General features: G+C 43.3%; 2 protein-coding genes across 2 annotated transcripts in view; both read left to right on the top strand.

The window, feature by feature from the left end:
* Positions 1 to 208: 208 nt before the first annotated feature.
* Positions 209 to 26,091, top strand: part of LOC138669863 (arf-GAP with SH3 domain, ANK repeat and PH domain-containing protein 3-like) — a 177,785-nt gene continuing 151,902 nt past the window's right edge. The window contains 9 exon segments of the mRNA XM_069756696.1: positions 209 to 646; positions 1,652 to 1,724; positions 9,796 to 9,941; positions 10,525 to 10,599; positions 10,680 to 10,729; positions 18,755 to 18,851; positions 18,962 to 19,047; positions 23,246 to 23,321; positions 23,436 to 23,522. Of these exon segments, the coding sequence (XP_069612797.1) occupies positions 524 to 646; positions 1,652 to 1,724; positions 9,796 to 9,941; positions 10,525 to 10,599; positions 10,680 to 10,729; positions 18,755 to 18,851; positions 18,962 to 19,047; positions 23,246 to 23,321; positions 23,436 to 23,522 (813 nt within the window). The 5' untranslated portion in view covers positions 209 to 523.
* Positions 11,295 to 15,110, top strand: LOC138669864 (uncharacterized). Its single transcript, XM_069756697.1, has 2 exons — positions 11,295 to 13,939; positions 14,079 to 15,110. Exons 1-2 carry the CDS (start codon positions 13,590 to 13,592, stop codon positions 14,332 to 14,334), a joined length of 606 nt encoding a protein of 201 aa, XP_069612798.1. The 5' UTR covers positions 11,295 to 13,589; the 3' UTR covers positions 14,335 to 15,110.

Raw genomic sequence — 26,091 nt, 5'->3', positions numbered from 1 at the left:
TGACACCTGGGACAGCCGGTCCTACAGCTGCTTTCTCCGGTACCTGCCGGCGGGAAGCTCCCGGGCTCCCTGCACAGGTGAGCACACACCACACGTCACATAGCTCTGCACAGTGCTCAGACTCTGCTCCTTAGACCGACTGGTCATGTGACGGCTGGGCTAGGCCTGGGGAGGAGGAGGAGGAGTAGAAGGAGGAGGACGAGACCCCGCTCCTGTAGTGACTCTGGCAGACGATCCTTTTGATGATCGCACTGCTATTCCGGCCCAGGAAGAAGAGCAGCACATAATCCGGATTATCGAACAAAAGCACTCAGATAACAGACGTGAACGCCACAGTGCTGAGCCCGGCGTCATGATGCCAACTTCACTGGGTATCTAGCCAAGAAGAAGTCATTGCCCTCTGCCCGGAGTGTAGAAAGTCATCGCTCAGTGTATGGGAAGGGTCCTGAGCGGGCACAGCGTCAGGTCTTAGGGGCACTGTGCCCAATGCTAAGGCCACCACTCAGTGAAGGAGGTGGGCACCATGCTGGACTCTACACCAATGTCACTCTTCCATGAGGTCTCCTCAGAACATCTCCAAGGACCATTCCCCAGTGTCCTGGGCAGAGTGCAGAGGTGCAGACAGGGAGTGAGTGCCCTGGAGGAGGTGGGTGCCATGCCAGCTCCCTGCAGGGAGGATGAACATGTATATCTGTGTGCACTGTATGTCTGCCATGCCTGCTGTCACCATCATCAGCACAGCGCTTTGTTTTGGTTGTGGTCTTCCCTGTGTGTCATTGTGTCACACCTTGTGGGAGAGCAGGGTGTGTCGGTCAGGGTGAGCCCTGAAGATGGGACTGAAATGAAAGGGGGCTTTATATCGGCATGTCAGTGGCCATAAAATAGTTAAATTCCCACATCTGCCACCCCTCCCCTGGTATAACCCTTTACATACCTCTGCTTTCTTGCTAGACTGCAACATCTGTGGTCAGGACCTTCCACATGCTAGCACCTTACTGTCATTGGGATGTAAGTGCCCCCAAAAGTTGAGTTTTCAGCCCAGTCACACACTGCCATAGCAATTAGTATATAAAGGTTAACATCCACACTGTACTAGAAAGATGTCGCCGAGACTCGTGGCAGAGAAGGGGTGAGGGTCCATAAGACACTGCTGCTAATCCTAAATCACTGATGGGGGTAGTCGTCTGCACCCCCATAGTCCAGCTTGGGATGAGGTAAAATAAATTACAGGTTGTCTTGTGACTGTTTCCTGTAGGTTAATGTTGAGGTTGTTGGTAATTTAGTGCAGCCCAATGTCCAAAAAGGGATCGCGTGTAGCGATCGCGCTAGCGCAGATGCCCGATCTGTGCTAGTGAGAACGGACGCAAAAACGCTGCAGACAGCGTTCGAGGTCCGTCACAAAATAACGGCACATCGCTAACGCATGTCAAAAATGGCATGCGTTAGGGATGCGTTACATACATTGCGGTCACTGGGTGCATTAACGGATCCGTTACATTGCGTTAGTGGCGCTATGTAACAGATTCCCTTAGCGGATACCCACTAACGCAATGTGAACCCAGCCTAACATTTGTCAAAACTGCTCTTCTGCCATGTACCTTGATTTACTCTGAATATTATTTTCTAATGTTGGATTCTTTTTTATTAATAGAGTTTAGAGACAGACCTACAGGTTCTGGGCTTGATCCGGAAGAGTGTTAGATCTGTCTACACGTCAGGTCTCTGTGAGTACATTGGAAGCATATGACTATTTGTGTGAGTGCAGAAGATGGTTTCCATTTTCTATATGTATGAATCTCAGATAATCTCTCAATAAGTTCCAGCTTTTGACCACAGTGAGAATGTGATAAGCAGTTTCTAGACACCATCCCTGGAGTAGACGATCAAGTTGAAATTAACCCCTTTACCCCCAAGGGTGGTTTGCACGTTATGGACCGGGCCAATTTGTACAATTCTGACCACTGTCCCTTTATGAGGTTATAACTCTGGAACGCTTCAACGGATCCCAGTGATTCTGACATTGTTTTCTCATGACATATTGTACTTCATGATAGTGGTAAAATTTCTTTGATATTACCTGCGTTTATTTGTGAAAAAAAAACGGAAATTTGGCGAAAATTTATAAAATTTCGCAATTTTCCAACTTTGAATTTTTATGCAATTAAATCAGAGATATGTCACACAAAATACTTAATAAGTAACATTTCCCACATGTCTACTTTACATCAGCACAATTTTTTTTTTTTGTTAGGGAGTTATAAGGGTTAAAAGTTGACCAGCAATTTCTCATTTTTACAACACCATTTTATTTTAGGGACCACATCTCATTTGAAGTCATTTTGAGGGGTCTATATGATAGAAAATACCCAAGTGTGACACCATTCTAAAAACTGCACCCCTCAAGGTTCTCAAAACCACATTCAAGAAGTTTATTAACCCTTCAGGTGTTTCACAGGAATTTTTGGAATGTTTAAATAAAAATTAACTTAACTTTTTTCCCAAAAAATTTACTTCAGCTCCAATTTGTTTTATTTTACCAAGGGTTACAGGAGAAAATGGACCCCAAACGTTGTTGTGCAATTTGTCCTGAGTACGCCGATACCCCATATGTGGGGATTAACCACAGTTTGGGCGCATGGCAGAGCTCGGAAGGGAAGGAGCGCCATTTGACTTTTCAATGCAAAATTGACTGGAATTGAGATGGGACGCCATGTTGCCTTTGGAGAGCCACTGATGTGCCTAAACATTGAAACCCCCCACAAGTGACACCATTTTGGAAAGTAGACCCCCTAAGGAACTTATCTAGAGGTGTGGTGAGCACTTTGACCCACCAAGTGCTTCACAGAAGTTTATAATGCAGAGCCATAAAAATAAAACAAAATTTTTTTCCCACAAAAATTATTTTTTAGCCCCCAGTTTTGTATTTTCCTGAGGGTAACAGGAGAAATTGGACCCCAAAAGTTGTTGTGCAATTTGTCCTGAGTGCGCTGATACACCATATGTTGGGGTAAACTCCTGTTTGGGCACACGGGAGAGCTCGGAAGGGAAGGAGCATGTTTTACTTTTTCAATGCAGAATTGGCTGGAATTGAGATCGGACTGAGTGCGCTGATACCCTATATGTGGGGGGGAACCAGCGTTTGGGCGCATGGGAGGGCTCGGAAGGGAAGGAGCGCCATTTGGAATACAGACTTAGATGGAATCTTGCCTTGCGCAGGCGTGTACTACGGAGGACAGAGAATTAACTTCAATCCAATATTTCGGCCAGCATACAGCCAGCGGGTAAGGAAAGGGTGAATCAAACACCCAAAAACTCCGCCCATATGACCCAAAACCGGTCTCGCCAAATTCAGGTGACAGGTTCCCTTTAAAGGGTCGGTTCTTCAGTAGTGCACTGCTTCTCTTCTTTCCGGGGTAGGGGGCAAATTCCTGAAGATGGACAGTCTGTACCAGTGACATGTTTTATGCCATTGGTCCAAACTGAATGCTCTCCCATGTTTCTAATCATACAGACAATTTTACCTCTAAGGCAGTGCTCCCCAACTCCGGTCCTGAAGAGCCACCAACATGTCAAGTATTCAGGATTTCCTTAGTATTGCACGGGTGATGTAATTCCTGCCTTTCCAGTTATTGCAATTATCACCTGGGCAATACTAAGGAAATCCTGAAAACATGACCCGTTGATGGCTGTTGAGGATTGGAGTTGGGGAACACTGCTCTAAGGCATAGGAGAAGTACAAGGGCACATAAGTTGGCAGGATCCAACAATCCGGACAGCTTCAGAGCCCCGCAAGCAAGTTCTAAAGCATAAAGCCTGCTAAACAGCACACACTCCTTACCTTGGTAAATGGCCACTGAGACTCCAAGTTGGCTGGTATCTTGAGAAATGAGCAGAACACTATAAAATGATGAAATCTCTCTGTTCTTGACTATTTTGAATAGGAGGTAACTTGCAATGTGGTTTGTTTTTACAAGCACTGTGCAATTTTGCTTATTGAAGAACTTTAATCTAAAGGCCCATTTATATGGGCTGACAATTGTTAAACGAGGGCTTGTCATCAGCTCATGTAAACAGGTTTCTGATTAGCCTACAAATGAGCTACGTAGTTTGATTGCTGATTAGATCCTTAATTTAGGCCATTAATTTATCATTGTTGGCAGCACATCACCTCATGTTATCAGGGAATATGCTGTGGAAATTTTGTGTTCTGTATGGGGACTAAACAATTGTATTAAAGATTGTTTTCTCCCAATAAAGTTTGAATCAGCCTCGTGAGAACGATCAGAAAGCGAGAACTGATCGACTTGCATTTGAATGAAAATCGGATCATCTAAATGAACCTTAAAGGGACACTGTCACCTGAATTTGGAGGGAACAATCTTCAGCCATGGAGGCGGGGTTTTTGGGTGTTTGATTCACCCTTTTGCTTGCATGCTGGCTGCAATATTGGATTGAAGTTCATTCTCTGTCCTCCATAGTACACGCCTGCACAAGGCAAGATTGCCTTGTGCAGGCATGTACTACGGAGGACAGAGAATGAACTTCAATCCAATATTGCAGCCAGCGGGTAAGGAAAGGGTGAATCAAACACCCAAAAACCCCGCCCCTATGGCTGAAGATTGTTCCCTCCAAATTCAGGTGACAGTGTCCCTTTAATGTGTTCTGCACACTTGAAGGGGTTGTCGACTACTTGAACAACCCCTTCTCTATTGCTATATTCTTAATTAGAGAATAACTCCCCTCCGTTGCCAGTGCAATTGCAACGATGTGTTGCGTGCTCCTTTCATCAGCTCTTTCATTCTCATTTGCTTCAGGCATAACTGACATTTGGAGGGAAAAGCGAGCATCCTCAGCACTCTGTTTCTCTGATTGTAAGTTTTGTCCAAAGAAAGTGGGAGTGAAGTGGCAGCTTATTGGCTGCAGGGCTCACATGGCGTAATAATGTCACGTGAGCCCAAGGAAAGCTAGCACACAAATCGCTGGAACAGCGTCGCCACTGGTGGGGAGTATAGCCTGTTTTTATTTTACAGAGGGTAATATGGAAATTAAGAAGAGGTTGTTTGATAAGTGGTCAACCCCTTTATGAAAACAGTATAGTGTGATGATAAATATATAAACTATAAAGTAATATTTACCAACAACTTGGATACTCAAAATAAAATAACATTGTATTGGCCATTCAGGCTCATGATCTTAAGGAAGTAGAAAAAGGGACACTGAGTTTTTAACATCACCGAATTCCACAGTGGAAGCTGAAGAGTAAGACACTAGGTTTATCTACCAGGCAAACCAGAATTGTGGTAAATTTGCAGCCAGTATTTACATAGCATCAACTCAGATGTCTGGTGGTCCATGTACTACTTGAGTGAACTTATTCTGCCAGGGTTGTAGCCACCAATGTTCAGTCGTCTATTCAGTCTTAACATTAGCAAAATTGAGTTTTGCTCAAAATGTTTTTTGTGCTAATAAGATACGTCAATAATATTTGATTAATGGGGAAACAGATTACACATCAATGGCATATTCTCGATTGAAGAGACTACCAAAGCATTGCTTAAAGGCATTCATTCACATTGTATGTGAACGCCTGGTCCACTCCCATCTTACCGGCTATCTCTCAGATAACTCTCTTCTCTACCCTCTTCAATCTGGTTTCCGCTCTTTACAATCTACTGAAACTGCCCTCACTAAAGTCTCTAATGACCTACTAACAGCTAAATCTAATGGTCACTACTCCATGCTAATTCTCTTGGATCTCTCTGCAGCATTCGACACTGTGGATCATCAGCTCCTCCTCACTATGCTCCGCTCCATCGGCCTCAAGGACACCTGTTATGAAAGGCAATTCAGTACCACAATGGACATAGCGGTCAGAGCACATACAGTGATCTGACAATAACCCAAAATCATAGAACGAGCTCTGAGACGTGGGAACTCTGCAGACCGCAATCCCTAATCCTCTCCAAACAACACTAGAGGCAGCCGTGGATTGCGCCTAACTCTGCCTATGCAACTCGGCACAGCCTGAGAAACTAACTAGCCTGAAGATAGAAAATAAGCCTACCTTGCCTCAAAGAAATACCCCAAAGGAAAAGGCAGCCCCCCACATACAATGACTGTGAGCCAAGATGAAAAGACAAATGTAGAGATGAAATAGATTCAGCAAAGTGAGGCCCGACTTTCTTAACAGAGCGAGGACAGAAAAGGTAACTTTGCGGTCTACACAAAACCCTAAAGAAAACCACGCAAAGGGGGCAAAAAGACCCTCCGTACCGGACTAACGGCACGGAGGTACACCCTTTGCGTCCCAGAGCTTCCAGCAAAAAATTAGACAAGCTGGACAGAAAAAATAGCAAACAAATAGCAAAGAAGAACTTAGCTATGCAGAGCAGCAGGCCACAGGAATGATCCAGGGAAAAGCAAGTCCAACACTGGAACATTGACAGGAAGCCAGGATCAAAGCATTAGGTGGAGTTAAGTAGAGAAGCACCTAACGACCTCACCAGATCACCTGAGGGAGGAAACTCAGAAGCCGCAGTACCACTTCCCTCCACCAACAGAAGCTCACAGAGAGAATCAGCCGAAGTACCACTTGTGACCACAGGAGGGAGCTCTGCCACAGAATTCACAACAGACACCGTTCTCTCCTGGTTCTCCTCCTATCTCTCTGACCGATCCTTCACTGTATGTTTTGCTGGTTCCTCCTCCTCTCACCTTCCCCTTACTGTTGGGGTTCCTCAAGGATCAGTCCTAGGCCCCCTCCTTTTCTCTTTGTATACTGCCCCTATTGGACAAACAATCAGTAGATTTGGTTTCCAGTACCATCTCTATGCTGACGACACCCAATTATACACTTCTTCTCCTGATATCACGCCTGCCTTTTTAGAAAACACCAGTGATTGTCTTACCGCTGTCTCTAACATCATGTCCTCCCTCTATCTGAAACTGAACCTGTCAAAAACTGGACTCCTTGTGTTTTCTCCCTTTACTAACCTACCTTTGCCTGACATTGCCATCTCCGTGTGCGGGTCCACCATTACTCCCAAGCAACATGCCCGCTGCCCTGGGGTCATACTTGATTCCGAGCTTTCATTCACCCCCCCACATGCGATCACTGACTCGCTTTTCTTATCTGCATCTCAAAAACCATTTCTAGAATTCGCCTTTTCTTACTTTTGACTCTGCAAAAACTCTTACTGTTTCTCCTATTCATTCTCGTCTGGACTACTGTAACTCTCTACTTATCGGCCTCCCTCTTACCAAACTCTCCCCTCTCCAATCTGTCCTGAATGCTGCTGCCAGGCTCATATTCCTCACCAACCGTTACACCGATGCCTCTACCTTGTGCCAGTCATTACACTGGTTATCCATCCACTCCAGAATCCAGTACAAAATTATTACCCTCACCCACAAAGAACTCCATGGCTCAGCACCACCCTACATCTCCTCCCTGGTCTCAGTCTACCATCCTATCCGTGCTCTTCGTTCTGCTAATGGCCTGAGGTTAGCATCCTCCTAATTTGAACCTCCCACTCCCATCTCCAAGACTTTTCACGTGCTGCGCCAATTCTTTGGAATGCGCTACCCAGGTTAATACTATTAATCCCCAATCCCCACAATTTTAAGCATGCCCTAAAAACACATTTGTTCAGACTGGCCTACCACCTCAACGCATGAACCTAACTATCCCTGTGTGGCCCATTCAAAAAACTTAAACCATAATCAGGTTCCTCGCATCATATTCTCATACGCTTTATGCAGTTAATAGCCTCTGTGTCTGTACTGCTACATACTTAGGCAGTTAACTGGTTCATGCTGCTTTACATGAACACCCGATCTTTACACTATGGCTGGTCCGAACAACGAAAGCAATTGTTACCATCCACCTCTCGTGTCTCCCTTTTTCCTCATAGATTGTAAGCTTGCGAGCAGGGCCCTCACTCCTCTTGGTATCTATTTTGAACTGTGTTTATTGTTATGCTGTAATGTCTATTGTTTGTACAAATTCCCTCTATAATGTGAAGCGCTGCGGAATATGTTGGTGCTTTATAAATTAAATTATTATTATTATTATTATTATTATGAAGTCCTCATCCGTACAGGATTTCGGCAGGATCAACCAACCATTAAATATGTTTGAAGGTCTTCCACTTTTTCCCCAAGTTAGGCTATGTGCACACGTTGCAGATTTTCCCGCGGATCCGCAGCGTTTTTGACGCTGCGGATCTGCAGCAGTTTTCCATGCGTTTAACAGTAGCATGTTAACCTATGGAAAACCAAATCCGCTGTGCACATGCTGTGGAAAAAATTGCACGGGAACGCAGCGTTGTCTATTCCGCAGCATGTCAATTCTTTTGGCGGATCTGCAGCGTTTCTGCACCCATAGACTTGCATTGAGTCAGGCACATCCGCAGCAAAATTCCAGATCGCGGTAAAAAATCTATCCATATATCTATCTGACTACTTTCACACATCAGGTTTTTGCCGTCAGGCACAATCCGGCGAGTTTTGAAAAAAAACGGATCCTTTTTTTTTCTGCCGGATCCGTTTTTTTTCTCAGAGTTTTATTAGTGCCGGATTGCGCCTGATGGCCACACGTTTCATCCGTTTTATGCCAGATCCGTCAAAAAAGCTGTTTCCGGCAGACGGAGAAAACGTTCAGAGGAAAGTTTTTTCTGTCTGGCAAAAAAACGCCCAGCGATCGATTCGGCAAAAAACGTATGAAACTGAAATGTGATATGATGAATCCGGTTTTTCATGCATTTTTCCATTCAAATCATGCACATTTTCCGTTCTGGTCGGTCTCTCTCTCAAAAACGGATCAGTTGCATCAGTTTGTCACTATTTGCAACAGATCCGTTTTTTCAAAAATTCTGCCTGACGGAAAAAAACTGATGTGTGGAAGTAGCCTCACTATCCATATATCTACCTACATCTATCCATACATACAGTATATCTATCCATACATATATCTATAGATACTTACATCTATCTATCTATCTATCTATCTATCTATCTATCTATCTCATTCCTTCTATCGATAGATACATAGATAGAAGGAATGGGATAGATAGAAGGAATGAGATAGATAGATAGATAGATAGAAGGAATGAGAGATAGATAGAAGGAATGAGCTAGATAGATGACAGATAGATCTATAGATAGATCTATACATAGATCGACAGATAGATAATATTTATCGATCTATCTGTTATCTAGCTCATTCCTTCTATCTATCTATCTATCTATCTATCTATCTATCTATCTATCTATCTATCTATCTATCTGTAATGGAGTGTGGGTTGGACAAATGTAAAAGAGGAGGTTGCATAAGAAATGACATCACAAATCTATTTTTTTTGTTCAATAATACATCTTGATTTAGCTTTCCAAAACACATCAAAAAAAGCATCAAAAACTTGCAAAAAATGCATCAAAAATGCACCTGCGTTTTCTGCCAAGAGATGCAGATTCAGTGCAGAAAAATCCGCAGGCAAATCTGCAAGGTGTGCACATACCCTTATGATTTCAGGAGACAGAAGGATCGAACAGTTTGTCTTTAAATGCCTGAGCCTTTTGTTCTCTAAGTAGATAATCCTCTGCTATAGAAGTCTGGCACCAGCTTACTCTGCTCTCCCCATGGAAAGCACATGAATGCTTGGCTCAGTTGAGCTTTCACGTGTACGTGGGGGATAGTTTGCCTAGCTGTAGAACTGCCTAAACTGTATTTATAGAAGTAGCTGGTTTCTCTCTTCTGTGTATGAATCTCAGATAATCTTTCTCATGAACTTCCAGCTTTTGTCGAAGCTCAGGAAAGTTTTGTGGAAGCTCTGCAGGCTTTGGGGTCCAACCAGCTCTCAACCAGCAACCATGAACTAACCACAGGCTTCCTGAACTTGTCTGTCCTTTCGAGGGAGCTGGGCGCACTTTTCAGTAACATGGTGAGTGTATATTTATGACACAACTCTCATAAGTTCTCTCCTTATGATTCTTCAACATTGCTCCCCACCCCTGTGTGTAACTGCAGTGCTGACAGCACATTTTCCTCTTCATATGGCTCCAATTAAGGAGAAACACCCATAGAACTTGTGGGAGTATGCTTACTAAAGTGTGAGAGGGTGAAAAGGAAGCATTTCAAACATGTAAGGAGAGATTTTCCTATAAAAAGCAATTGCTCTGGTAGTAAAGTATGTTGTATATTAACTGAATACGACTGTCCAGTTTTCTGTTTATTCTCCCTCTGACTCTTTAGCTGTAATGGTTTCTCTAGTTGCCAAGTGAAGCCACAACCGTTGGCTCTATAGTACATGTCATACTTTTGCGAACCCTGGAAGCACATTTTGCTGATATCAGCAGATGTGAAAGTATTAGCGTAAAGCTCCAGATGCGGACACTTTGCACAATGGTTCTGTTCAATTACATATCTTTAGCAGAAATGCTGTACTAGCTTTTTAGTAAGAAACATTTAGAAAAAAAATGAAAAAAAATTGTACATTCCTCTAACAATTGAATGCAATTCTCTAGATACACAACCTGAACAGCATCCTTTCTTTTCCTGTGGACTCTTTACTACGTGGAGATTTAAAAGATGGACGAATGGTGAGTTTCCGCCATTTTTCTTGTTGAATTGTAGGGTATTAGTTTTCATCTTCCAGACACCACTTTCTATGTCTCTACAGGAGCTGAAGAAACAGGCAGACAGGAGCTGGAAGGAATGCGAGATAAGAATGTAAGATTGCTGTTTCCTGGGGGAGAACTACCGCATGTCATTCTGATGCTCAGCTATGTCTGATATTCTAATATCTCCGCAATTATTTATTAGTGGATGTAGTGAATATAATACAGTGTCAATTATTTAACTGTTGTTGAAAGCCAGGTTTTATAAAAACTAAGTTATTGTTGAAAAGATGGAAATCTGAAAATATGATACGATGAAGGTTTGGAAGCCTTCATCCTTTTTTCTTTAAAATGTAATTAAGTAACTTTTTTTCATTAATAGTGTTGTATGGGTATGTTCAAGAACGGCATCTGCTTAGCTGCAAATCAGTAGTAGTTATTATTTCTTGTTTGTGTTATTGCTGGTCAAATATAGTAATGGAAATAGATACTTACCAAAACGATATTGTTTATTTAGAAATGTTCATTGACATGTCTCTTGATCTAAAGAAGTGATGATAACCTCATGTGGGCTGAAGCTGACATCCAATATGAGAATAGAAATTCTGATTAAAAAAAACCAACACATCAGGACGTTTTGGTATTTATACCCTTAGTTGCTTGGGTGGCCTGAAAGCTGTGCGTGAATTATGCGTCAGGAGTGCTCCTTTGGCTGCCAGACAGGTCTGTGTCCACCTCCTTATACTGGTCATTATGATCATTTAACTTTGGTCTTCCAGTTCACATGTAGTCCAGCTACTTTTACCTTTGTCTTATTTTGACAAGATTTTCCATTTGAGTTGTTTGGAAATCATGTTTCAGCTGTTGAATCGGTGGCCATTTTCCTCCAGCCTCTATACAATCTATTCTTAGAAGACACCTACTTTGGTGATTCTTACCTTCAAAAACAATGATTATCTTGTTATACCTCCTTGTGCCTCCAGGTATCTTTTTGGTAGGATTTTGTTCCACTTTGAATTTTACTTTGATGTACATGTCGTCCATTTGTGCAGATAGGTGTACAGATTGCCATCTTTCCTCAGTGCCTACTGTTAGCTGTTGTTGGAGGCTTTGTGTGTGGTTTTGCCTATGTTTGATACTCTCCTTCTTAATGTATTTACATCTTTTGAAATTACGTAACCCAATCAGGGGTATTTCAGTTTTTGAATTTGTTTTATGCTCTCCTTCTTCCCAGAACCATAACTTTTATTTTTTGGTCAATATCAACATGTTAGGGCATGTTAGGTTAGGCTATGGGTTGAACTAGATGGACTTAAAGTCTTCCTTCAACCTCAATAACTATGTAACTATATGTAATATGGCCATGTGAGGGCTTGTTTTTTGTGGAACAAGCTATACTTTTGAACAACACCATTGGTTTTAACATATAGTGCACTGGAAAATGGGAAAACTATTCTAAGTGTTGAGAAGTTGTAGAAAAGTGTAGTTCCACAGTTTTTTGCTTGTTTTTTTTTTACCATGTGCACTAAACACTAAAACTGACCTGCCATTATGATTGTCCAGGTCATTACGAGGTCACAGACACCAAACATGTTTAGTGGTAAACATTTTTTCCAAAACTTGTAAAAAAATAAATAAAAAATGGCTCTATTTACTGAGACCTGTAGTGTCTCCATTTCTCATGATGGGTGAGGGCTTATTTTTTTGCGTGCCTAGTGACGTTTTTGATACCATTTTGGTTTTATTTTGAATCAGGCAAAAGGGGGGGTGATTTGAACTTATTTTTTATTTTTTTAAATATTTTTAAAACATTTCTTTTTTGCTTTTTGTATTTTTCAATAGTCTCCATGGGAGACTAGCAGCTGCAGTTGTTAAATACCGCTGTGAGAGATTCTTAACTAGTTAACAGCTGTGGGTAGATTGCGACTCTCTAGATCAGCTGACATGTGTCCCAAAAGGTACGCTGGAGACTGCACCCAACGGGGAGTTCGACATGGGCGTGCTATTACACCCAATGTCGGGAAGGAGTTAATAAAAATGTCTTTATATACGGCTCATACTCCTGTGTGTTTATAGGATTTTGTTGTTTTTAGATTATACATTTTAGTTGCTGTGAACTTCTATTAAGATTTAGGCTTTTTTACATAAAGAACGTAATGTTCCTGGTGTTACTGACTTCAGTTCTAACTACGATATGTAACCTGGTGTCTGGGCATGCAGGTCTAAAAGAAGAGATTTAAAAGGGGTTTTCCCCCCGAACAAAGTTAATTTGAATCAATATTTTAATTAATAGATCTTGGAATAATAAGTTCTACAATTGGATGTGTTTAAAAAAAAAAAAAAGTTCCTGTTCTGAAATATTCTTATACATGTGTCCCTGCTGTGTGCTGCGTAACGGCTGTGTCTGACCATGCAGGAACATGTTCTGATCATACCATATCTCCTGGGTGGGGGAGGAAGCAAAATAGTATACAGATAATACAGCACGGGATCACAAATTATTTGCTATGATCAGACCATGTCTCTGCACGGTCAGACACGACCATTACACAATATACTGCAGGGGCACATTTATAAGATTATCTCCGCACAGGAACATTTTCTCAGCACCAAGTCATGTACACTGGAGTTCCTATAGGTGCATAATATTGACTAAGGCTAGTTTCACATTTGCGTTAGAATCCGCAGCGTTTAATCAGCAACCTCAAACGCACCAAAAACCGCTTGCAAAAGCAGCGTTTTTTAGACGTATAAGGTAACACATGCGGTTAAAAAACGCTGCGTTTTCATGCTTTTTCATGCGTTTTGCATGCGTTTGCATTTTCTGTGCGCATGGTGGAAAATTTAACAGGAGAAAAATCTTGATAACCAGACACCGCCAATGGGACTACAGAGGGCGTGTATTATGGGATATCTATATATAGACCCTAGGGCTACTGAAATCTTCACAGTTTGCTACTGTATCCTGTGTCATGATGGATCTTCGCATGGAGAGTTTTTATTTCAACCTGGATTTAAGCATCAAACTGTTTCTTGCCTGTGCGTTTTCTTGGGAGCACCAAAGAAATAGAGAACGACAGAGAAGGACACAGCGTAGGCGTTTTTGGCGACACCCCATTATTGAACTCCGGGAGAACCTTGGAACCTACCACACGCTATATGGCAAGCTTAATGCCAACCCAGACAAATTCCCAGAATATACCAGGATGTCTCAAGACTCTTTTCAGGATTTGCTTGGTCGTGTCCAAGGAGCCATCCGGAGACAGGACACCCAGCTCCGTAGAGCGATTCCTGCAGAGGAACGTCTCCTGGTTACATTAAGGTACGTAATAATTCTAAACAAATGCCAGTCATAATTATTGTTGGTCTGCCATGTATTATTTGTATTTTCCTTAATGTGTTTAGCTAAACACCACCATAAATAGAATTGATTGTATTTATATTTTTTTATTTTATTTCAGATTTCTGGCTACTCTAGAGAGCTTATCATCCCTCCACTTTCAGTACCGGCTTGGAATTTGCACATTGTATGGAATCATTGCGGACACCTGCTGGGCTTTGTGGAACGTTCTCCGGGATAAATTTATACCCCTACCCACCGAGGACATGTGGATGGAAATTACAGAAAAATTCTTGAGTGTGTGCGATTTCCCCAACTGTTTGGGAGCGGTGGATGGAAAGCACAAACGCATTATCAAACGCGCCAGAACTGGATAGGAGTACTTCAACTAAAAAAAATATTTTTCTGTTGTGCTCATGGCAATAGCAGATGCGGACTGTCGCTTTATCGCCGTGGACTTTGGAGCTTTTGGCCGTGGCAATGACTCAGACTTTCAAGAACTCTGATATGGGCCGACGTGTGTATGGCAAAAATTTTAATTTTCCCCTGCCACGACCTCTCCCCAACACTCAAAGGCCCACCGATGCCATTTGTTATGGTTGGGGATGAGGCCTTTCAGATGTGTGAAAACCTAATGAAGCCATATTCCAGTTGGGACTTGAACCACACTAAAAGGATTTATAACTACAGACTGACCAGGGCCCAAGAACAGTTGAGTGTACCTTTTGGATTCTTGTCTCAAAATGGCGCATTCTTGGCACAGCCATTAATCTAAAAATGGAGACAGTTGATGAGGTGGTCAAAGCGTGTGTGGTTCTCCACAATTTCATAATGGCTAAGGAGCGACCCAACTTTGAACTGGATGAACCAGTTGCAAACCCATTGCCAAATTACCAGCATCACCTGCTGCAGTCAACTGTTGAAGTAGGCCATATGCGGGACCAATTTGTTGCCTAGTTTGATTCTGATATTGGACGTGTGGCATGGCAAGACAATATTGTGTAAAATGTGCTGTTGGGTTTGGGTCTGTACCAGTTATGTTTTAAATGTTCCTAATATTTTTTGTTAATAAACTACGTGTTTTGATATCTTTACTGAGTCTCCTATGTATTTCCTCTAAAAATCACTTAGGTTGCTAGTGGTAAGGAAGTTGACGTCATTACATCCTGATTCTGTTCTGCAGTATCTATTGGACGCAGACTGAAGAGATGATGGAGGTATAATACAAAGCAGATCTATACTCATCAAGTCATGTGTAAGAAATAATGACTTCATGAGCACAGAACCCAGCCTCATCAATTCACTATTTCTGACACCTGTCGTCTCTTCAGTTTGTGTGAAATAGATTACGTAGACTGAAGAGAAAATGGAGGTTACACAAGGCAGTTTTCTACTCAACAGGTCAGGTGTCATAACTAATGAGTTTTTTGACACATGACCTGTTGAGTATAGTTCTGCTTTGTATTACCGCCATTGTCTCTTCAGTCTGCGACACAGATTGAGCGGACTGAATAGATTATGGAGAAAATACTAGTAATATTATTTTTTTCCACCTAATAGCTCTATACCAAACACACAAAGCTGCAGTGTTGTACTTAATAACTACTGGCGCTATGAGGTGGCAAAAAAACAAAGTGTACGGCGCAGTGTGTTTAAGCGCACAGTGTGTGTTGCCGGCGGCGAAATACACAAATAACCAAACAGTATCGGGGGCAAAAAACAAAAAACTTTATCATTTATTTTTAAACCAAAATTAACTGCGCCTGCTTGGGGTAGAGTGACGAAACTGTGGGGTGTGTAGCTGTGAGGCCTGGCTAAGTGTGGACAACGCAGGGGTGGCAGGAGAAGGGGCAATTAAAGTAGTGGGGTCTGGGAGTTCGGGGATGGGGCTTGACACATGAGAGGGCAGAGACACACTGGAAGAGTGAGACAAACCTGACATTAGACACATTGGGAGGTGAGGGGGGAGGAATTGAGATAGTCCGCTGTTTCTTTTTACCTTTTTGGGATCAGCGCTGCGGTCTGGGGAGCCTCGGTGGGCTAATTTCTTGCGGTCTGGTCATGGTGGCCGACCTGTCAGGGTCTGTGTGTTGCTGCTGCTGCATGGTTGTGGTGGTAGAGCGGAAGGCCATGCCAGGGTCCTGCTGCTGCATGGTGGTGGGGAAGGCCATGTCTGGGTCCTGCTGCTGCTGAATGGCTTTGGTGGTAGAGCGGAACGCCATGCCAGGGTCCTGCTGCTGCATGGTGGTGGGGTAGGCCATGCCTGGGTCCTGCTGCTGCTGCATGGTTGTGGTGGTAGAGCGGAAGGCCTTACCAGGGTCCTGCTGCATGGTGGTGGCAGCGGAGGTGGTCCAAGCAGGAGCAGCAGTTGTCATGATGGTGGTGGTGGGCTGTCCAACAGCACTCGGCATGGTGGTGGTGATGTAGTGGTGTCCGGCAGTGCTTGGAATGGTGGTGGCCGTGCAGTGGTATGCAGCAGAGGTCGGTATTGAGGTCAAGCATGACAGTGTTGGCACAGGTGGAAATGCCGCTACTGTCTGCTGAAAATATCGACTCTGCTGCATAGCCTTCACGTAAGCAGCATTGCAGGCCTGCATGACACTAAGAAGGAGATCAGGAGTAAGGTGTTCCGACATGCCCTTCTCTATTTGATTGAAAAAATGATGTGCTGGCCTCTGGAGGTCGTCTTTCAGTTGGTCAAGGCTTTTGGTGACCTCATGGATAAGTGTATTCATATGGTTTATGGCACTATCCAGTCGGTCACCCATCGCCTTGAGTCCATCATGAAAGACCGAACTCAAGTGTAAAAAAATCAGGCATGAGTGACCTGTCCGAGGCCCTCTGCCGGGAAGAGCCCCCCAAAAAAGAGGTAGAGGACTGGGACAGGTGAAACACCTGATGGACCAGCTTCCTGGTCTCCAGTCTGTGTTGCAGGCCCACTTGCTGCAGCGCTGCTGGATGGCTGGGACGGGTCCATGGCTGTTTGATGAAGGACCGCTCCAGAACCAGGGTCAAGAGTGCTGCTCCATGTGCTGTGAAAAAAGAAGAAAAAAAACCACTACCAAACATTTACAATAGTAAAGCGCCAACTCTTGTGGAATAGAAAAATACAGATTAGGCAATCCAACACAACCCATTACACCACAAAAAATACTTACGTTCTCTGGGCAAGAACCGGTCTCAAAAATACAAGGATGCAGTGATATTTGTATTTGTGGATCCTTGCTCCAGAACCACTAGGAACCTGGCTCTCGTGACGAAGGTCCTTGTTGAAGGGATCCTTCATCAAACGCCAATGTGTTTTGACTTTGAGCACTGTTGAAAAATATAAATAATGATTAGACAATGCACTTTTGACCGTGATCACACAACTGTGTGTGATGAGAGAAACTCTCAGGAGTTTCTCTCATCACACACAGTTGTGTGATCCCGGCCAAGGTCACTGCTGCAGCACACCGCATTGCAATGCTTATGAAATGCATTTTGGACCCGAGTCGGGCCTTGTCCCAGCCATCCCACATCGCTTTGGCCACCTCACTCCATAGCCGCCGGATCGTCACGTTGTCCGAGTGCTGCGGAACCCGGTGTCCCACAACGGGACTCGCTCATAGACCAGGGAGATTAGGAGGTCATTTTCAATGAGGTCCTCATCCCGTTCTGGAACCTAAAAAAATAAATAAAGATTAATTAATTCATGTAGGAGACATTAACATAAGGAAAAGAAAGAAAACGCAGAGACAGAAAACTGGCATGAATATTCGAAGTAAAAAAAAAAAGGAGTCGAAGAAAAAGGTAAAGAAAGAGGAAAGTAAAGAAATGAACATTCAAGATTAGTAAAGTCAGGATACAATAAACAGTCAGCCTGGTATACTTACACACTGCCGCCTTGCCACCCGACCGTGTCCATGCTGCTCCCGCTCAGCCTCTGCCGCAGTGGAAGAACTGCTCTAAAAAAAGGAAAAAAAAAATTTGTCACATGTGTAGAGGTGACAGTGAATACTTACCAATCTGAAGAGGTGAGTACTCACTTCACTGACATTCTCACCTTGTGCAGGCCCAGGCCATTGCTCCTCAGGAGGAGATGACATACTGATGCAAGCAGAAAGAAAAAAATGCCAGAAATTAGGACACATAGAGACAGAAAATAGAAAATAAAGACATTAGCTTTGATACTCACATTGTTCAGTGTCTTGTTTCCTCCAAGCTTCTTGCCTGCGTCTGGTCTCCTTCCCAGTGTGCTGTGTAGTGACCTGCCAATGCCCACTCCCTCCTTTTGTAAGTTTGTATGTGGGTGGTGGCTATTCAGTGTCTAAACATGTTTTCCTGTGGTAAAACGCATGCGTTCACAAACACAAGCAAATGCATGTGATTGCGGCCGCATGTGTTCATATAGACCATAATGCGTTTTTTTGCCGCATTCCTTCCGCTAACAACCGCATACGTTTCTAGGCGGCAAATTGACGCCTCAGAAATTACTACATGTAACGTTTACCGCGCCAAGCCGCAAATGACGAAACGACGCATGAGTTGTCTAGTGCAGCAAAACGCAACCTATCGCAGGCACCTGCGTCCCTAATGTTTTAGATAGGAATACACGACGCATGCGGAAAATTGCGGCACAAACGCTGTGGACACAACCGCAAATGTGAAACCAGCCTAATAGGGACCCTGTGTTGCTAGACAGGGTACATACCATAAGACTTAGGGCCCACTCCATTCACAGCACAATCTGTCCGACTACTTTCCTGTGTAAAAAAATTGGTGAAGTTTACGTGTGCTCTGTGCTCCTTCCTGTAGGGCAAAGAAAGCTCGCTCTGGAGGCACCCGAGCAGAATCTGACAGTACAGAGGATTCTGATAGAGAAAAAAAGCAGTATCAGCTTAACTTGTGTGAGGTACAAATACAGATAAACAGAAGACGAATGATTGTGGATAGGAAATATGCATACAAGCTTTACGACTTTTTTCTTTTTTACATGCCTTTCTTTTATGATCCCTTTACTAGTACCTGATCAAATTAGGGGAGATGCAAGTAAAACAAGGCCCTGACTTCCTAGAGTGTCTCATCAAAGCGTTCCATGCTCAGCGCAAGTATGGATTTATTCTTTTTATTATCATTTTACAATTTAAAGAATTTATAAGTGTAAACACACATTATTTTTAATAATATATTATTATTATAAGGGCATTGTTGTTGTTATTATTATTATTGGCAAACCTATCTTCTGACTTTTGTTAAGCATTATAGTTAAAGGGAAACTGTCACTTAAAAAAATGCTATTAACCTGCAGATATGGGCGTTCTGAACCTGCCCGGCGTCTGCACTTAGAGCCCCACTGCCAGAGAATAATGAATTTTATCCCCCCGGCAGCATTCAGGTTCCAGTCGTAGGGGCAGCACAGGCGCTGGTCCAGTCACCGCTCTGTGTATAGATAGTAGTGTCTCTAATGGCTCCCCCAGTACTGACTGACACTGACTCAGCATTAGGGCCAGCTGTCAGTCAGAGCCGGGTGCACGGATACAGCCGCTGCTCTCTATACACAATGCAGTGACTGACTGACCGGTGCCATCCCTATGACTGGATCGTGAATGCTGCCAGGAGGAATAATGTTCATTTCACTGACCTACAAAGCCATCCATAACCTTTCTCCTCCGTATATTTCCACACTAATCTCTCAATATCTTCCCTCACGTGATCTCCGCTCCTCCCAAGACCTCCTCCTCTCCTCTACGCTTATTCACTCCTCACCCAATCGCCTCCAAGGCTTCTCCCGAATATCCCCATCCTCTGGAATTCAGTGCCCCAACACATCCGGTTATCCACTACTTTTGGATCCTTCAAAAGAAACCTGAAAACCCACCTCTTCAAGGAAGCTTACAGCCTGTAAAGACCACACGGCCACCTCAACACCATTGGAGCTACCGCAACCCTCAACCTACTGTCTCCTTCCCCATAATCCTGTAGAATGTAATCTCTCAAGGGCAGGGTCCTCTTCCCTCTGTACCAGTCTGTCATTGTTAGTTTTGTTTATTGTAAGTGATATTTGTATTTTGATGTAACCCCTTCTCATGTAAAGCACCATGGAATTAATTGTGCTATATAAATAAATAATAATAATAATTTCCTCCCAGCAGCGTGGATGTAAGTGCCAGTGGCAGGCAAAAATTAGAACACTGATAACCTCATATCTGCAGGTTAATGGCGTTTTTTCATGCGACAGATTCCCTTTAAGCATGCTCCCATATGAAGCGCTGTTACCAGATACAGGATACAGATATTTATTTTACTTATTTATATAGCGCCATTACTTCCACAACGCTTTACAAACATTATCGGCACTGTCCCCATTGGGGCTCACAATCTAGATTCCCTATGAGGACAAACGTTTTTCATAGCAAAGCTCATACATTTGTATTATTTATGCCTAATAACGCTGTATTCAGACTTCTATGTGAAGATGTTATTTCAAGTCATTACATCTGCAGCTATACCAGGATCTTCCTCAGAAAAACAGGAAGATGTATGTGCCTGTTAGAGTACGTTCACACTGCTTCTTTTTCCCATGGTCAAAAAGGTCCATTTTTCAAGCAGAAGATGCAGCAGGAATCGTTTCTGTTCTCTGGAATTTTTTAAACTTAAAGTGTCAGTTTTAGTGTTTTTGGTTTAATTCTGAGCACTTATTCATTGGTTTTTTTTACCTGCGTTTTTTGTGCAGCTTTTTGGCATTTTCTGGACATTTTTTAAATCCATTAAACAATGAAGGAAACAATAGCTTTTTTTTTTAGTGTTTAGTGTTTTTTAGCCTTCCCATTGACTTCTGTTGTAAAGTATTGAGCGTCTTTCTACCAAAAAACACCAGATGAGTGGACATGCCACTTCTTTTAGGGAGTCTCCATCTTTTTTTTCTACACCATCTGAGGGCAGTCCCACACGTCCAGATAATTCCGGTACCGGAAAAATCAGTACCGGAATTATCCGTGTGGCACACGTGTGCCGACTGGGTACCACACGCACCGTGCAGCAGACAGCGCTAGAGATAAGCGCTGTCCCCTGCATCTGGTGCTGAAGCTGCCATTCATATCTTCTTTGCAGCAGCGTTTGCTGTAGAGAAGATATGAATAATCCTTTTTTTTTTGTTTCTCGTGTTTAAAATAAAGATCCATGTCCCCACCCCCCTCCCACCCCCTGTGCGCCCGCCCACTGTTATTAAAATACTCACCTGGCTCCCTCGCTGGCGCTGCTTCCTGTCCTGGCCGCACCTTCTACTGTATGAGCGGTCACGTGGGGCCTTCCATTACAGAAATGAATATGCGGCTCCACCCCTATGGGAGGTGGAGCCGCATATTCATGACTGTAATCGGCGGCCCCACGTGACCGCATACAGGAGAAGCTGCGGCCAGGACAGGACACTGTGAGGGAGCCGGGTGAGTATTTTAATAACAGTGGGCGGGCGCACAGGTGGTGGGGACAGGGATCTTTATTTTAAACACGAGAAACAAAAAAAAAGGATTATTCATATCATATCTTCTCTACAGCAAACACTGCTGCAGAGAAGATATGAATGGCGGCTTCAGCACCACGTGGGGGGGACAGCGCTTACTGTAGCGCTGTCTCCTGCACGGCACACGGACTGCACACATGTGCGGTAGGTGTTTTACACGGACCCATTGACTTTAATGGGTCCGTGTAATCCGTGCGCTCCCACGAACACTGACATGTCTCCGTGTTTTCCAAACTGACACACGGTCCATGAAAACACGCTGACATGTGCAGAGACACATTGATTTCAATGTGTCTACGTGAGTCAGTGTCTCCGGTACGTGAGGAAACTCACCACACGTACCGGAGCCACTGACATGTGAAACCGGCCTGAGAGCAGCATGTGGTACGAGCAGAATCTGATTCTTGTAATTTATCACTTACTGAGCTGCTTGCTGCAGTTTTGATAAAATCCCTGTTTCATCTGCTGCAGATCTAGCAATTTTCTGAATGCTGAGCTCTGCTCAACCCTACCCACACCACTGATTGACAGATTTCTGTGTACACTGTGCATAGGCAGAAAGTTGACCATCAGTGGTGGGGGTGGGGTTACTCAGAGCCCGTGAATATGGAGGAATACATAGCAGGCTGCCTAGTCTTCTAGTAATAATCTCCTGATGATAAAACTTTGATTTTATCAAAAAGTAATTGACACAAAGCTGGAATCATGGTCTATGTCTCTACATCTTGGTCCTCTCAGACTAGCCAAAAATCTGGTGATAGATTTCCTTTAAATGCTTGGTCTTTTTGAACGTTTGAAGCATTTTAAAGATGTTTAGAAGTCTGAACATATGAACAGCTTGTTGTTTTCCCGTACAGATTTTCAGGAATATTTTTTTGATCATTTTGTTCACGCCTTTACCAACATTTATTTTGAGCAGATGAGCTAAAAAAAAAAAAAAGATGCAGTGTGGACATACCCTTACCCTGCTGTATAACTGGCCTTAATAAGGTTTTGGGGGTGGATTATATAGGAATTCATCTTTTAACGGCAAATTATAATGAAATAAAATATTCTTTGCTCTAACAAAAAAGCTTTTAAACAGAACTTGTCAGCTGATGTACTGATGTATGCTGCCTAAACCATGAGCAGTGTGATTCAGACACAGGTTGTGATATTGCAGTCTTGTATGTTTTTCTCAGAAATGCTCTGAAAAGCGGGCTAGGGAGATATCGGTTGAGTATTCCGAGGCAGGTCCCAAATGGATTTTCTCTCCCCCACTGCCCATAACGGACCGTTCTCTCCATTTATACATATATAGTATGAGACCTGTCATGGTGAGTGGGGCAGGAGAAGAGGCTGTGGAGAAGCCTGACTACTGACAGGAGACCGAGTCCCCAACAAGTTTCACAAATTAAGTTTTCTTTGGAATGCCATAGCGTTTCAGAGTAAAACATACACAGGTGCAATATCTGGTATTGCTTGGGGAGCATCCAGCAGGTAACACGTTTCTTTTAAAGAATATCATACATTCACATTTCTCTCTTTCTGTCTTGTACTAACTTTTAAGGATTATTACTATACTAATAGTCAGTGACGTAACTTGAAACTCATGGGCCCCGATGCGAAAGCTCCAACGGGGTTCCCAAATATTTTAAATCTCTAATACCAATAGTCTTTTTCTATAGGCCAAAGGGACTTTCAGGGCCCCCTAGGCTCCAGGGCCTGCAATTGCAACCCCTGCACCTGTTGTAGTTACACCCCTGCTAATAGTTGTATAAGGTGACCTACTAATAATTGTGGTTTAGTTTTTTTCAGGATGGATTAAATGCTACACAAAGTCTTGTTCCTTTCATAGAGAAGCTGTCCTCGTCGCTGCATACTGTGAGCATCACCGCCTATACCGTGCTACATATCAGTAAAATCCTGACCGCAATAACACTCTCTACTCTCTGCGTATACAGTGCTGTAGAATTGTTACTTTTATATGTTGATTAGATACATCAGACTCAAGATGATGACCTTAAGCAGTTGTCAGAAGCTCGAGATAATCTGCAAAAAGAGTTACATATCGAAAATAAAGAGGTGAGAATTCAGCAACATTCTACTACTTTAAAATTTTACAAATTTAGCTTTATTTCTTATCAAATAAATCAGCTTCCTTCACCACTTATCAGACACTTCTATTCCCCCCCCAACCTCCTGAACTTGTAATCCACTCTGAGAAAGGCAGATTTGAGCTGTTTTTTCTGACCTGATGGACTGCAGGCTCACTGTGGTGCCTTGTTACACAGCATTATATTCTATGCCGAGACAGGAGGAGTTAAGAACAGCTAGAGGAATCAGGCCGAAGCAGAAATAGAAAGATCGAGGTTAGCTTTCTGACAAGTCTTTTACCTCACCCCAGAGCTGATTCACATCCATACAACTCAACACTGCTGTATAATTTCCTCCATTTTGCTGCTGCTGGTCTGTGTGTACTAACAAATGAAGAGCAGGAATCCATCTTTGCGTCCAGTGCTGTTTATGGGATCACTGCAACTCACCTCTTCCCATCACCTCTCAGGCTGCCGTCACACTATCAGTATTTGGTCAGTATTTTACATCAGTATTTGTAGCCAAAACCAGGAGTGGGTGATAAATGCAGAAGTGGTGCATATGTTTCTATTATACTTTTTCTCTATTTGTTCCACTCCTGGTTTTGGCTGAGAAATACTGATGTAAAATACTGACCAAATACTGCTAGTGTGACGGCAGCCTCAGAGCATTGCATATTGGCCAGATATAGTGTTACTCCTCATTTACACTCGCAGGACAGCTTAGTTTGAAAAGTTAATTGAAATTACGGCTACCCTTTGAAGAGGTTGACCACTTTTTTTTTTTCTTGATGACAACTGACACCCTACTTTTATCATCTCCAGGGGTGGCTGGATGTAAACAGTGTATGGAGTGGAACTACGGTACATACACTGTTATGTGGCCATAGCTGGCCACTGCAGATTAGCCACTTGGCTGACGGGCTTGTCAGGCGTTCAATCCACATAAATTGTCAGGTTGCATAGCTGAAGAGATGAAAATCCACTCTTTAAAGGGACTCTGTCACCTGAATTTGGCGGGACTGGTTTTGGGTCATATGGGCGGAGTTTTCGGGTGTTTGATTCACCCTTTCCTTACCCGCTGGCTGCATGCCGGCTGCAATATTGGATTGAAGTTCATTCCTGTCCTCCATAGTACACGCCTGCGCAAAGCAATCTTGCCTTGTGCAGGCGTGTACTATGGAGGACAGAGAATGAACTTCAATTCAATATTGCAGCCAGCATGCAGCCAGCGGGTAAGGAAAGGGTGAATCAAACACCCGAAAACTCCGCCCATATGACCCAAAACCAGTCCCGCCAAATTCAGGTGACAGGTTCCCTTTAAGTTAGGCATACACTTAACCCCTTAACCCTCTGAGCTTTTTTCAGTTTTGCTTTTTCGTTTTTCGCTCTCCTTCTCAGAGCCATAACTTTTTTATTTTTCTGTCAATATAGCCATGTGAGGGCTTATTTTTTGCCGGACGAATTGTACTTTTGAACAACACCATTGGTTTTACCATGTTGTGTACTAGAAAACGGGAAAAAAATTCCAAGTGCGGTGAAATTGCAAAAATAGTGCAATCCCACATTGGTTTTTTTCTTTTGGCTTTTTTGCTAGGTTCACTAAATGCTAAAACTGACCTGCCATTATAATTCTCCAGGTCAGTACGAGTTCATAGACACCTAACATGTCTAGGTTAATTTTTATCTAAGTGGTGAAAAAAAATTCCAAACTTTGCTAAAAAAAAAAAAAAAAAAATTGCGCCATTTTCCGATACTCGTAGCGTCTCCATTTTTCATGATCTGGGGACGGTTGAAGGCTTATTTTTTGCGTTCCGAGCTGGCGTTTTTAATGATACCATTTCGGTGCAGATATGTTCTTTTGATCGCCCGTTATTGCATTTTAATGCAATGTCGCAGCGACCAAAAAAAACGTAATTCTGGCGTTTCGATTTTTTTTTCTCGCTACGCCGTTTAGCGATCAGGTTAATGCTTTTTTTATTGATAGATCGGGCGATTCTGAACGCGGTGATATCAAATATGTGTAAGTTTGATTTTTTTTTAATTTATTTTGACTGGGGCGAAAGGGGGGTGATTTAAACTTTTATATTTTTTTTACTTTTTTCAAATTTTTTTAACTTTTTTTTAAAACTTTTGCCATGCTTCAATAGCCTCCATGGGAGGCTAGACGCAGGCACAACGCGATCGCCTCTGCTACATAGCAGCGATCTGCTGTTCGCTGCTATGTAGCAGAATTGCAGGTGTGCTGTGAGCGCCGACCACAGGGTGGCGCTCACAGCTGCCGGGGATCAGTAACCATAGAGGTCTCAAGGACCTCTATGGTTACAATGGAGAAGCATCGTCGACCTCCGATCATGTGACGGGGTCGGCGATGCGATCATTTCTGGCCGCCCGGCCGGAAGCGATAGTTAAATGCTGCTGTCTGCGTTTGACAGCGGCATTTAACTAGTTAATAGGCGCGGGCAGATCGCGATTCTTCCCGCGCCTATTACGGGCACATGCCAGCTATTCAAAACAGCTGACATGTCCCGGCTTTGGTGCGGGCTCACCGCCGGAGC

Source organism: Ranitomeya imitator, chromosome 3 (genome assembly GCF_032444005.1).
Source record: "Ranitomeya imitator isolate aRanImi1 chromosome 3, aRanImi1.pri, whole genome shotgun sequence".
In the NCBI taxonomy this organism is placed as follows: domain Eukaryota; kingdom Metazoa; phylum Chordata; class Amphibia; order Anura; family Dendrobatidae; genus Ranitomeya; species Ranitomeya imitator.
Note: the sequence above shows the minus strand (reverse complement) of the source record. Positions and strands in the feature narration are given on the sequence as shown.

What these genes read in the sequence shown, in the direction of transcription:
- LOC138669864 (XM_069756697.1), top strand. Translation starts at nt 13,590, where the DNA reads ATGATGGATCTTCGCATGGAGAGTTTTTATTTCAACCTGGATTTAAGC. An exon ending in CGTCTCCTGGTTACATTAAG is followed by an intron (nt 13,940 to 14,078) that starts GTACGTAATAAT and finishes ATTTTATTTCAG; the next exon opens with ATTTCTGGCTACTCTAGAGA.